This window comes from Rhipicephalus sanguineus, chromosome 2 (genome assembly GCF_013339695.2).
Source record: "Rhipicephalus sanguineus isolate Rsan-2018 chromosome 2, BIME_Rsan_1.4, whole genome shotgun sequence".
Classification (NCBI taxonomy): Eukaryota; Metazoa; Arthropoda; class Arachnida; order Ixodida; family Ixodidae; genus Rhipicephalus; species Rhipicephalus sanguineus.
In genome coordinates, this window is record NC_051177.1 from 181,571,924 (window position 1) to 181,586,009 (window position 14,086).

General features: G+C 39.7%; 1 protein-coding gene across 1 annotated transcript; it reads left to right on the forward strand.

The window, feature by feature from the left end:
* Positions 1-6,585: 6,585 nt before the first annotated feature.
* Positions 6,586-13,702, forward strand: LOC119382072 (zinc finger protein 135-like). The gene is made up of 4 exons (XM_037649805.2): positions 6,586-7,311; positions 11,068-11,161; positions 12,253-12,274; positions 13,239-13,702. Exons 1-4 carry the CDS (start codon positions 7,028-7,030, stop codon positions 13,631-13,633), a joined length of 795 nt encoding a protein of 264 aa, XP_037505733.1. The 5' UTR covers positions 6,586-7,027; the 3' UTR covers positions 13,634-13,702.
* The last annotated feature ends 384 nt before the right edge of the window (positions 13,703-14,086 follow it).

Below are 14,086 nucleotides of genomic sequence, written 5' to 3' on the forward strand. Positions count from 1 at the left end.
GCACCACCGCCACCGCTGTAACTTCTGTAACTATGCGGTTGATAAATTGTCCAGCCTGAAAAAACACATCATGATTCATACTGGCGAACGGCCATATGAATGCCACCTATGCCCCCATAGCTTCACACAAGTATCGGGATTAAAAGATCACTTGCGCACTCACACAGGCGAGCGGCCATATGAATGTCTCTCATGCCCTGAGACATTTAAACGGAAATACCACCTCAAAAGACACATGCAAATTCACACTTGCAAAAGGCCATATAGATGCCTTTCGTGCCCTGAAACGTTTAAGTGGAAATACCACCTCAAGAGACACCAGCGTCAGGAGCATCAGTGACCAGCTCCTGTCAGAGCTTTCTTTGTAAAGGCAGATTTCACTGGTTACGAGAGCACTGTGGCAGTGCTGAGTTACCTAGGGAAATGTTGAAGGTGCGAGTCTAGTAGTAATAGCATTGCTTCATTACTGTCTCAAGAGCATTGGTATGCGTGCAGTAAACGTAGTTACTATGTTACATAACCTTTCCTGCTCTTTTAGCAGTGCTCCTAATTGACCAGTCAAATGTGTCATATGTTTCAAGCTCGTAGAGAATTTGTGTGTTCATAGTCATTAGCGAGCACATGTCTGCATTGTCAACTCCAAATCTTTTGTAGAAGCTCCTTGAATCCAGATGCACGTGCAACAGCATTAACATCACTTAGAAGGTTCCCGAGCATATCTGACTTGGAAATCTGTGTACATGTGCAATAAGTTGCTTTGCGTTCTTGTTCTAAATGTTCAATGTCTTGTTAGGTCTTTTCGCTATTCTTCATAAGACTGCTACATATCTGAACGTTCTGTTGCACTAATAGATGCCTACATGAACATAACAAAAGTGTATTGTTTTTTCAATGTGCTAGTGTGCTTACCTGTTTAGCTGGAGCAGAATAAATATTTTGTTCTTTCCATGTAGGAGCTAACCAGTATTTACAGGTCTTTCATAACATCAACAGTGTGGCTATGCAAATGGATGTACCTATGTGATCGTGTGAATGGGATAATTTCTTCCTTCCTTGACATCTAATTTAATATATTAAAGTGCAGTAGTCTAGTCTTGTTGCATCATTTTGTCATTATCTTATAGTAGCTTTGCAGGCAAGGCGTCAGAACACATCACATGTTGTTCATTTAAGATTTGTCCTGTCTTCCTTATGGAACAGTAATGTTTGATCAAACTTGCATGACACCATTCTGATGAGAACAGAATGAAATAAAAATCTCACTTAAAATTGTGCCCCTCATTATGATCGTCATATTTTGCCTAGCCTGTGGCCATGCTTTTTCCTTCATTTTCTGATGACACTCATAACAGTTCAACCAACCAAGTTTGTGACAACAAAGGTGCGTTGCATTGACATGTGCCTGTCCGTGTGGACTTGCGCCTGTCCATGTCTGTTTCGTACTCTGTCCAAGAAATTTTGCACAAGAAGTAGTTGCATTGGCATGTTTAAATTTTCATTGGTGGCACTCACTACTTACCTGCACTGATTTCAGGCTCCAGTATATTCTTTAGCAAAGTGTGTGGAATTGTATTTAAGTATTGACTATTCCTTAGTTTGAAATTACCTTGATCCTGGAAGAAATGATTGTATCTAGTCAATGCAGGGGCGTAGCCAGAAATTTTTTTCGGGGGGGGGTTCAACCATACTTTATGTATGTTCGTGCGTGCGTTTGTATGTGCGCGTGTATATATACGCCAGCAAAACTGAAAAATTTCGGGGGGGTTTGAACCCCCCAACCCCCCCCCCCTGGCTACACCCCTGAGTCAATGCGTCTTTTTTTGTTTTTGCACAGGAATATGTGGCAACATTATGGTAGGATCAAAGTTGCATGACCCTTTATTAAATAGACCGTTCCGTAAAATAGTGTGCAGTTATGAACAGTTTCGATGTACAGGTGTTGTTTGGGTGCGCAGGCCAAAAGGAGGTTGAATTTTTTGTGATCTGAAGAATTGTAACTAAAACCTGACAACACCGGGGAGTAACATCTATGTTCTTTTCTAGTATGTTGAGCAATGTTCTGTTGAGTATGTTCTGCGAAATCCCAAATGGTGTTTTTGTATTGAGCTGCCATTATTTAGAGTAACTTTCTTTTGACAAATGCAGTGTACTAGTTAGTAATGCCACTTGATGCTGGCATGAAAAAGTCAATTTGGATAACACTGTCATTCCCCTTTTTATGTATCTGTATTTTGGATCTAGTCTTGGAATATTAATTTCACAGCCTCCCTGTGTTCCATGTTTTGACTTTGTGATGTTTCTTCCTCTATTGGCTGGGCCATTACTACTTTTCCTTCTTCTGCATGGGTGGTGTTTTGAGTGATGTTTGGTGTGCTATAAGATGTGGTACTTTAATGTTTGGCTTATATTTCTGTTGCCCCTTTGCTATGTACTTGTATATATTGTGATATCTTGACCTTTTGATTGTCTTTCTTGTAAGGACTTCTTTACAACAATTAAGCATCCGACCTGTTTTGACAAAATCCGTTGTGTACCTGTGTATCATTGCACTGAATAGTTATTTTTTCAGTGCGCACTGCTACACTTTTGTGACACTGTATTTCAATGATATGTCACTGATTGCCTATCAAATCATTTCCATTTGGTTGGTTTGAATGCTCCAATGGAAGTTGGGTGATGGTGCTCGTATGCTAACTTATTATTCACATTGAATGAAGTTATGAGAACTTTTGATCATTAACATTAATTATGATTAGAGTGCAGAGATTTTTTCATTTCTTTCATTTGTAAATCTATCCAACTGGTCTCGGCAGTGTTGCAGTCTCCCGTATGACTTCTTTTCTAGTACGAGTTTCATGCAGATCTTTGAGAACTGTGAAAGTTCAATTTTGATAAACATGTTTTCAAGCAGTAAAGCTGTGAAATTTTTATGCATCATTAAATACAGTTAATATTTTACCTGCTCTACTATACTATTTGCAGGCAGATTATTTATTAGTTGCGTGGTAATTTGAACTTTTCTAGTCTTGCATGCACCTGACTCCAATAATCACTTCAGTGGTTGTCTCCACAGCAACAGCATCCAACCCACTCTGAACAAAACTTGATCTTCATCTAAAACTGCATATTTTTGCCTGTACAATCTACAGCATCTGTTGTAAGAAAGTACACCAGTTTTGACACACACCGCATGGACGTCTCCATGCACTTGGTGTGTTGCGTCATTGCTGACCAAACCCTTAGGTCACTGTTGGATGGGGAACATTATATCACCAACTCCTGCTGTCTACCGTTCGTTAAATATGTGGTGTTACTTTCTGTTAACGACTGCATTTTATGATTATCTTGGCTATTGACAACCAATCCTTTCTGTGGTTTGCTTTGTACGCAACATGATTTCATCTTTTTCTATTATGCTGATGTATTTGTTCTTACATTCTCGCATAGTCACTTCTTTGAGCCTTGTTATTATTACTTGGTTGCTTAGGTGCTCTGAGATAACGAAGTTGATCGCATTTGAATGTTTATATGCCGCAAGTGCTATTTATCAATTACCATAACTTCATAAAATAAAAATAATCGAAAAGTGCTATTTGGTACTGCTGGGTGTTTTTTGAATTCTTCCTTTTAAGTCGTTACTTCACTCGGTTGTTTTTGGCACTCTTTAATATAGACTTCCCCTTGCACTTTCAGCAGTAGTGCTGAAGAAATAAAAAAGAAAGTTATTTTCCTGTTCTGGTGTACACTTTTCAAAGTAGCATGCATTCTGGGTTGAATTTTCTGCACTTGTTTTACAAGAAGGCAAGCTTCATGCCCGGTGGCGCGTGAGCACAATTAATCAGGAATTCAGAGCTACCTTAACTACCGGACATAGCTGGACATTAATTAAATGCCGATCTGAGTTTTTTAATCTTGGATCAGCTTTCCCATTTGCTATACATAGAGCAAACGTATATGGTTCACCAACTGTGCCTTGTTTCGTAAATTGCCCTCAAGACATTTTCAAGAAACATTCAGTGTCAGTCAGCATTTGTCTCGCTTCATTTCCCATAATTACAGCTGCGGTCGCTACATTTAGGTACAGGTGAAATCCTGAAACACTTGTTGGATTTAAGTATACATATAGGAACCCTAGGTAGTTCCAAGTTATTCCACATTTTTCGCTATGACGTGGCATAACCGTAGAGTACCACGTAAAACTCCATAATTTAAATTCATTTTAAAATGAGCAACAGTAGGTGAGCAACCTAGTCTTGTTTTCTTAGTGCAGCAACGGTGAGAAGAAGCCACGTAAGACATGCTGCCACCGCTGTAACATCTGTGACTATAGAAACTTATTGTATGTATAACCTGAAAGCACTCATCAGAGTTCGCACTGGTGAACGGCCTTATAAATGCCACCTATGCTCCCAGTGTTTCACATATGTGTCCACATTGAACAGACACCGACTCACCCACTCAGGGGAGCAGTTGTATGAATGCCACTTGTGCCGCCAGAGCTTCACACTGTTTCGCACAGTGAAGAGTCATCCTGCGCACTCCTACAGCCGAATGGCCGTACCAGTGCATGTCATACTGTCGTAAGTTCCGCCACAAAGACCACCTCAAGAGACACCAGCGTCAGCATGAACGTCAGTGACCATTTCAAAGCAAGTTCTCCTGTCGGAGCTTTTTTTTGTAAAAGAACATTTTACTGATTTTTGAGAGCACTGTAGCTGTGCTGCGTTTCGTAGGGCAACAGTAAAACAGCGGGCAGAGTAGTCATTGCATTGCTTCGTTATTGTCGCTAGAGCAAGATGCATGCGGTAACATGTGACCATGTTAGGTAACCTTTTTTATTGCCTCCTTTGCAGTGTTCTTAACTGATCATTCGAACATAAAATATGTTGGATATGCCTAGAAAAAAAAATGTATTCGCAGCATTTAGCAAGCACACCTCTACATTGTCAACTCCAAATCACTTGTAGAAGCTACCAGAACCCACATTAACATGCAATACCATTAGTACCACCTAGCATGTCACCATGCATTGTGAATGGCATTTGCACAAAAAAACAAGCGCAGGAAGTAAAGGAACCACGTGACAAGCGCAGTCTCGTGGTTTCAAAGACAAGTCCACTTGTCGAAACATCGGCTCCAGCACACATCCCCTGTTTACGAATTTCTCAACACTATGGTTTGGTCACACCTGCACGACAACATTCTGATGAGGACAAAATGAAATGAAAATCTTGATGAGAATTGTGCTCCTTATAAACAGTACCATATCGTGCCTTGTTTCTGGCAGTGCTTTTTACTTCATTCTTTCGTAGCACTCTTGCCAGTTCATCCAACCAAGTTTGTGACAGACACGTGTTGCCTGAATATTGAAGGTGTCATTCTTGGCACTCGGTATATCTAGCAGTACTGATTTCAGGCTGAAGCAAACCTACTGCATGCTCAGAATATTCTTTGGCAGGTTGTCTAGAATTGCACTTTATTATTGACTCTTCATTAGCTTGAGATATATGTTAATTCACTTAAAAATCATTCCATGCTGTCAATGTATGTTTTTTTTTCTTTTTGAAGGGGAGTATGTCTCAACAGTGTGGTAGGATATAGACATTAATCAGTGAAGTATCGTTACAGAATGTTTGGATGTTCAGTCATTGTCAAAAGAAATGAGGCCAAAAACAGAACCATTGTTTCAGAGTTCTGAAGGATTGTAGTTAATGGAAAACTAACAACAGTGGGGCATACTGTCTATGTTCCTTCCTTACGAAAAGCTCTTAGAAGTTAAAGGAGTACTGACATGAATTTTAGAAATTTCCGAATTGTTGGTCTAAATAAAAACACGTGTTCAGAAACCTAAAAAGAAAATCATGGTGCCTCGGAATGTATCTATTATATTTTTAATACCGCCACCTTAAACAAATGCTTTTGGTTTTGACATCAAGAAGGCAGTTTCGGAGTGACGTGCCAACACAGTCTGACATTGGTCTAAGTCACGTGTGGACGGCAACTCATCACGTAATAGTGGCAGCTAGTGGTGGTTCACGCAAACAACGATAAATGAATTGTCGTCCAGCAACTCTGAGAGAGATTTCGGCGATTAGCGATGCATGCAGGGCACAGAGTTCGTAAACCCAGCCAACTGTGTTGACTTGTCAGGATAATATACATTGCGGTGGGGTTTGCTAGCAGATACTGGGTGACAAAAACTTTAAAATCAAGCTCAAATATTTTATACGTCTTTCCCGGCTTCAGTGTGTGAAGAGCGTTAACACTGCTTGCCTAGGAAACAACACATGTCCCTCTTGCGATGTCTAAAAACTGTGTCAGTACTCCTTTAATGCAATTGTATGCAATTATGCAAAATACTCCTTTAATGCAATTAGTTTGTGTGAAACAAAAACCACCATAACAACTATTACTAATGAGAATATCTCGTTACATCAAATGGCCCTTACTTTATAATTACCCGTCATACATGTGGCAGCAATGATAGCATATGTCCCTGACCTGGTCCTTCTGGCAATTGCATATGCGTACATTGAGGCAATCTATAAGGTTGACCATCTGCGCTTCTTTTCTCGTTTTGCCCTCAGGACATTTTCAAGAAAGAATTTCTGTTAATCAACATCAGTTTCATAAAATTTGTGTGGCATTTCACAATTATGGCTGCAGCAGCTGGATTTTGGTAGGGGTTAGATGCAGAAACACTCGTTAAGTTTAGGTGTGTGCACTAAGGAACCCTTGGTAGTTTATTAAATTGTTCCAGATTTTCTCAGTACGGCATGATCTGTAAACGTAGAGTGTTGATGTTGTGTGAACCTCGTAATTTAAATTCATTCTTTTTTTTAAGTGAAAAGCAATACCTGTGAATCATGTCCTGTTTTTTTTTTTTTTTTGTGCAGCATCAAGGCCCTTCAGCCATTCAGCAACTACAGATGGTGAGAAGACATCAACTACAGATGGTGAGAAGCCACGCCAGGGGCGCCACCACCGCTGTGACTTCTGTGACTATGGAACTAATAAATTGTCCCATATGAAGATACACGTCAGGATTCACACAGGCGAACGGCCATACAAGTGCCACCTTTGCCCCAAACGCTTCACGCAGGGGTCGGCACTGAAGACCCACCTGTGCATCCACACTAGCAAGCGACCGCACGAATGCCACCTGTGCCCCCAGAGCTTCAAGCAGTTGTCTGTATTGCACGGTCACCTGCGTGCTCACACGGGCAAGCGGCCATATCAATGCCCTTCATGCCCCCAGGCGTTCTGGAAAAGATACCGCCTCAAAAGACACCAAAGTCAGCATGAACATCAGTGACCATCTCTCAGCAAGTTGTTCTGTTGGAGCCTTTTTTTTTTTTGCAATGGCTCAATTGACTCTTATTCGAGAGTACTGTGGCAGTGTCGAGTTACGTAGGACAACATAAAATGTGTGGGTCTAGGAGTAATAGCATTGCTTCATTACTGTCGCTAAAGTGTTGGTGTGCGTGCAGTCAAGTGCAGTTCCATTTTTTTAGTGTTCCTTTAGCAGTGTTCTTAACTGACCAATTGAATGTGCCATATGTTTCAAGCTCAGGGAGAATTTATGTGTTGATACTCATTAGCAAGCTTGCCTCTGCGTTTTCATATCCATTTTTTGTAAAAGCCACTGGAAACCACATGTACATGCAGTACCATTAATACCACCAATCATATCTGGATTGGACATCTACGTGCATGTCCAATATCTTCTGTGGTGTTCTTGCTCTAAGTCTTTGATGTGTCACTTGTTCATTTTTCCATTATTCAATAAGACTGCTACCCATTCCTTTGCATTAAGAGGTGCATTAAGAGCGTTTGTGTGCTTACATGTAGTAAAGTTCTGTTTGGCTGGAGTACAAGAAATATTTTGTCTTGTGTGGGAGCTGAGCTGTATTTTCATGTATTTAAGAATGTCAGCAGTGTGGATATGTAAGTGACGGCACATATTCTATTATGTAAATGGGAGCTTTTTCTCGTTACAATACCCATTCTCTTTAAAATAATTTTGAAGTGTAATAAATCATCTACTCCTCCTGTATCTTATTGCCATTTACTTATATTATCTTCAGTATTCTTTACAATGAACACATCAGAACACTTTCATAACACTTCTTGTTCATTTAAGGTTTTGTCTGGTGCATTATCAAAAAAAAGTAATTTTCTGGTCACACTTGCACTACACCCTTCTAAGAAAGCATAAATTAAATAATAATCTGAATAAGAATTGTGCTCCTCATTATGAGTAACGCATGGTGCCTTGTTTATGGCGATGCTTATTCTATACATCTTTCTTTGATAACCCCCTTGCCATATCATCCGGCCAAGTTTACATAACAGTGGAGATGTGTTGCCATGACAATTTAAAGTGTCGTTCTTGGCACTCAATACTGACCTATAGTGATTCCAGTCTCAAATAAACATTCCACAGCCTCAGTATATTTCTGGCAAATTTTTAGAAGTGCGCGAAGTGAATTTTCTAGTATTGATTGTTCATTAGGTCGACATTACCTTAAATCCACTTAGAAATCACTGCATGCAGTCAGTGTGTCTTTTTTTCTTTTTGTGTGGGAACATATGGTTACATTGTGGTAGCATATGAAGATTTATTCACTAAAGTAGTGCGCAGTTGCAGACAGTCTTGATGTACGGCTGTTATGGAAAGGAATGAGTTGAAAATGAGAGTGATTGTTTCTTAGTTCTGAAGAATTGCAGTTACTGGAGAGCTGAACAAGACTAGGGCATTGTGCCTATGTTCCTTTTCTAGTATGTAGAACAATGGAAGTGCTGTGGAAATTTGAAAGAGTCTTCTCATATTCAACTGCCATCATTTTACACAGCAAGATTCTGCTTACAAATGCAATATAACTGTGTTTTACTATGCCTAAGGGCAAGCTTTCGGATAAAAAAAAAACGAAAATTTTGGAGAACATTGTCATTTCCTTTTCTATGTATCTAGATTATGGAACTCGTTTAGCAATGTTACGTTCATGGCCTGACTGTGTGCCATGTGTAGGCTGTGTGATGTCTCTTTATTTATTGACTGTGCCTTTCTTACTTTCCTGCATCTGTAGGTTTGTGCTGTCAGTGATGTTTGTTGCAGCATAGAATGTGGTCTTTTCATGTTAGGCTAATATTTTTGTTGCCTCTAGCTTATATGCAGTACTTGCAGAATAAATGTGACATTGAAAATTTAAGTGTAATAACTGGTATGCACAACTGCTTTAGATAATCATGTCTCTACAAATCTGGCCTCTAATATGACGTGGCTCTGACGCAAGTGTACAAGCCAATATTACATTGATGTGGCACAAACTGAAAATGGTGGAAACAAAAGTGTGCGCGTCACATTTAATCCAGAGCACTGTAAATGTGCCTTTCTTGATGTTTCTAGCTTTTTCTCTTTATTCTTTGTTTTAAATGCTTCTTTACCACAGTTAAGCATCTTACCTGTTTGGATGACATCATTTATCTGCGTGTTTTCCAGTGTGCTAAATAAATTTCGTTCATTTTTTACAGTATGCATTGTTAAATTTTCTGACACCGTATCTTAATGCTGGCAGACTAACATATCAAATCATTTGCATTTGGTTGTATTGAATTCTTCATTGGAAGTTGAATGCGGGCTCTCTTATGCTCATTATTTCCATTGAATGAAGTTCTGACACCTTTTCATCATTGATATCAATTAGGATAGACGTGCAGCGATCCATCTGCTTTTTTTAATATCTGCATCAATCTGGCTGTGGTTTGGGCAGTGGCATAGTCACTGGTATGATTTGTTTGTTCTCTTGTGCGCGGTTTATGCAGGCCTTTGGGAAATTTTAATTTCAAAAAGCATGTTGCCTAGAAATTAAAGTTCTGCAATTTTTATGCGTCATTAAATACAGTTGCTATTTCACCTGATAAGCTAGAGTAGTTGGAGACAGATCATTCAGCAGTTACCGCATAATTTGAACTTTTCTGGTTATGCATCGGACACCAGTGGTGACCGCGCTTGTGCAGCAAATTGAATGGCTTGTGAGATGAGCCAGAGTGACCATGCAACCATGCTAAAGTAACTTGAATGCGTGCTTTATGTGGAACTAAGTCTCTATGAGAAGAGTTAGTTCCTGAAAAAGCCGTTGTCATCACAATATGACGATTTTGATGTCGGCAGAATGAGATTGCGCATACCATGACGACATCACTCTGCTTTCAGTTGGATTATAATTGCACCTTTAAATGATGCATTAGGGCGACATTTTTCACCTAGTGGCAGCAAGTTGCATCACATGTTCTTGGCGTACCAAAAGAATACATGTTTTCGGTACGTACTGGCAAAGGCTGGCTTAGTCACGTAGGCCTCCACTTAATCTCCAGTAATTGAGGAGCCGGTTAATAAATGGAGGACATAAAGCTTGTTATCAGTGGTGTGCAGGGCAGCATACTTTATTCCTCATAGGAATAAAAGAAAGTGCTATATAATAGTGAATAAGTAAATAAGTTTTGCATTGCAAGGACAGAGCTCACTAGTTTTGTGTTTTTTGTAGTTTGCCAGTAACGGATTTTCTTTTGAAAAAATTGGGCCTCCGTTTGATCTCAGCATTGTCAGGTCTCAAAGATCGTTTTTTTTTGCTTAATTTTCTTCTTTGGACACATAAAATATGCGCACATATTCAATTCACGGACATGTTACGACAGCAGATGTTGCCACTTGTACGAGTTATGTACTTTATTTCCTTGCGGGTACTTTGCTTAATTCGATCCACTGGACAGTTCCATCACTTTCGTCAGTCCTGCAAGAACTGTGTCAACAGAAGTGTTTTTCTGTACAGTCAGATTAAAAAAAGAAACTTTGCCTCATTGTGCAATTGGGATTTTATTTTCTTTGTTTAGGCTACTTATGTGAAGACGCTTGATGGGCCAGTCACTTGGGATTTGCAACAATCCGTTGCAGATAGACTGAATAACAGCAGTGATAAAATTTATACACAAGGTTTACTGTGCTGAGCTGTGCACAATTTCATACCATATTGTTTGTAAGCATGAGTCATAAAAAAAATAACTCAGTACCAGCACACCACACAGGGTCGTGTGCAGGCATTCGGTGTGCTGCGACACCATGGGCTCGAGCAAATGGGGCTCAGACACCACCAGGCCCTATGTTTGTATGGCTGTGCTTTGTCAAAGCACAGTAAAATTCTAGTAGTTGAGGTGATACTTTGGATTTTGGCCTTTAAAGCACCTTCATCAGACAATTCACAAATTAATTTTCTCATTGATGGCACAGTTAACTGTTGATATTTGGTGAAGTTAGGGGATGTAATTGTCTTATTGTAGTATGTTTCACAGTTTGTGCAATACGGCATGTTGCAAGAAAGAAAACTGAATTTTTTTCAGCTTACTAAATTTTTAAGCCAAGGCTGGAAGACATGGAATATTCGTTTTAAAGAGCTCTCAAAAAAAAAAAAAAAGAAAACCTTAACACATGTTGTGGGGTCAATTTCATAGTGATGTAGCTCTACAAACACAGTAATAGCAGCAAACAAGTCATCAGTTCTCGATAGCTGGTGTCGGAGAGTGTGAACATGAATGGAGTGGCAAGTGAGCAGATCTTGGAGGCAACACTGGGTGATGTGCAGAAAGCTTCAAGGGCGGGGCGGAGGGGAGGCTTACCGGACTTAGAGCAGTAAAGTTATGCTAATGATCAGGATTTATAATTAATGCATTAGGTGTAAGAAACAGATTCGAGTTTAATGCATGAAATAGTGCTAATTAAAGGTGAATGAAGAATTGCGTGGTAGGTGTACGCGAGTGAATCCCATATGAATTAACATCTGGTTCCAAGCCTTGGCATTTAAAACCAGTGGTGATGTCCAGTGGTGAAAGGGAACATGTAACAGAAAATTAATGCCAAAGGGAATAGGACACCAAAGTAATTTAATAGTGACTGTGCATTCCTTAGCATTAGCTAAAGGGCTTCATCTTTTATTTTAGGCAGAGATGGGTAGCATGACATTAAGATCATATTTTAGAAAATAGTTTTGTAAAGGTTGCAATTTTAGTATGATGTGCAGAGAAATATTAGTTTTTCGAGAGGTTTGGAGGAAATGCTCGGTAAACAAACAAACACTTAAAAAATGGCTAGCTCTAAATTCAAGTGTGATTGAAAACCTCGTATCATATAGTAGCAATATGCATAGCTCTGATAAGCTGGCTTGTTAACAATTTGTGCTCTTTTTTTTCTCTCCCTAGGTGCACGTCGCCAAACATCAAGGTACTCTGAAGTCACTGTTGGGTGGAAAACGTTATACTACCATATTCTGCTGTCTGCATTTTTTTTATATACTATAGGATGCTACTTAATTGCTGTATCTTGTAATTAACTTGCTTCTTAGCAAATGATCCTTTCAGTGATTTGTTTTCTACACATTATAATTTCATCTTTTCCTGTTATGCTCATATATGTATTTTCTTTGGGATCTTGCACTATGTTGTTTAGGCGTTTAGAGCGAAGTTCGTTGCACTCGAATACTTATATACTGCAAACATTAGTTCTTCGATTCTGCTAGGTATTTTTTAAATAATTTGATTTTCTTCTTCACTTGGTTGCCCTGGGTGCATCTTAAGATAAGCGTCACCTTGCTCTTTCAGCTGTTAGCGCTGAAGAAACAAAAGCACCTTTATCGTTCTGCTTTATGCTATGCAGATTAGCACACATTCCAGTGTACTGTTCTATTAGGGCATGCTTGTAGGTATAAAAAGATGTCAAAACTATTATAGTACTGTAGCTAAAAACTAGAGGGCAAGATTTTGTGTGGAATACTTATTTTTGAATAACAGTAAGCGTGTTTCATTCACCTCGTCCTTTAGTAGTCACACATATATACATAAATTTTAAAAGGCTCACCAGCTGTACTTTGTTTCATAAATGGTCTTCAAGACATTTTCATGAATAATTAATGTCAGTTAAAATCTGTCTCATTTAATATGTGTTGCATATTACGATTATGTCTACAGTAGCTGCATTTTGAAAGGAGTAAAATGCAAAAACCACTTGTTAGGTTTAGGCAAACATTAAGGAACCGTGGGCAGTTCTGAACTATGCCAGATTTTTCCCATATGGCATGACCTATGAACTTATTGTGTTGTTGCTGTGTAAAACGTCCCATAACTTAAATTCAATTTTCTTTAAACTAAAAAGCAACGCTTGAGTAAGCTGTGTTGTTTTCTTTATGCAGCGTCAAGGTCTTTCACACATCCAGCAGCTGTAGACGGTGAGAGGCTGCATCAGGGGCGTCGCCACCACTGTGCATACTGTCGCTATGAAACCGATCAATTATCGGATCTGAACAAACACATCAGGGTTCACACAGGCGAACGCCCGTATAAATGCCACCTTTGCCCTCGGCGCTTCACACAAGTGTCCGCATTGAAGAGGCACCAGCGCCTCCACCCAAGCAAGCAACTGTATAAATGCCACCTCTGCCACCAGGGCTTCACAGACTCATCCACATTGGACTGTCACCTGCGGACTCACTTGGGTGAGCAGCCATATCAATGCCCTTTATGCCCTGAGACGTTTGGGCGGCAGGACCACCTCGAAAGACATCTGCATCAGCATGAACATCAGTGACCATTTCGAAGCGAGTTCTCCTGTCTGAGCTTTTTTTTTTTGCAAAGGCTCATTTGATTGCTTACTCCATAACAGTGTCACGGTGTTGAGTTTTGAAGGGTAGCATTAGAACTGTGAGCCTAGTAGAAATAGCATTGCACCGTTATTGTCTCGAGCAATGTTATGCATGCCGTATAACATAGTGACTATGTTAGGTGACCTTCTTCAGCACTTCCTCAGTGGTGTTCTCAACTGAGCAGTCAAATATGCCACATGTTTTAAGCTTGGGAAAGTTTGTGTGTTGATCCTGGTTAGCGAGCTTGCCTCTGCATTGTCATGTCCAAATCTTTTGTAGAGTACACTGGAACCCAGATGTTCAAGGGTGTTCAAAAGTTTCCAGGCTATGCTACTGTAGGAATACATGGTATAGTGGCCTGGAAACTTTTGAACACCCCTAGTATCATTAATACCACT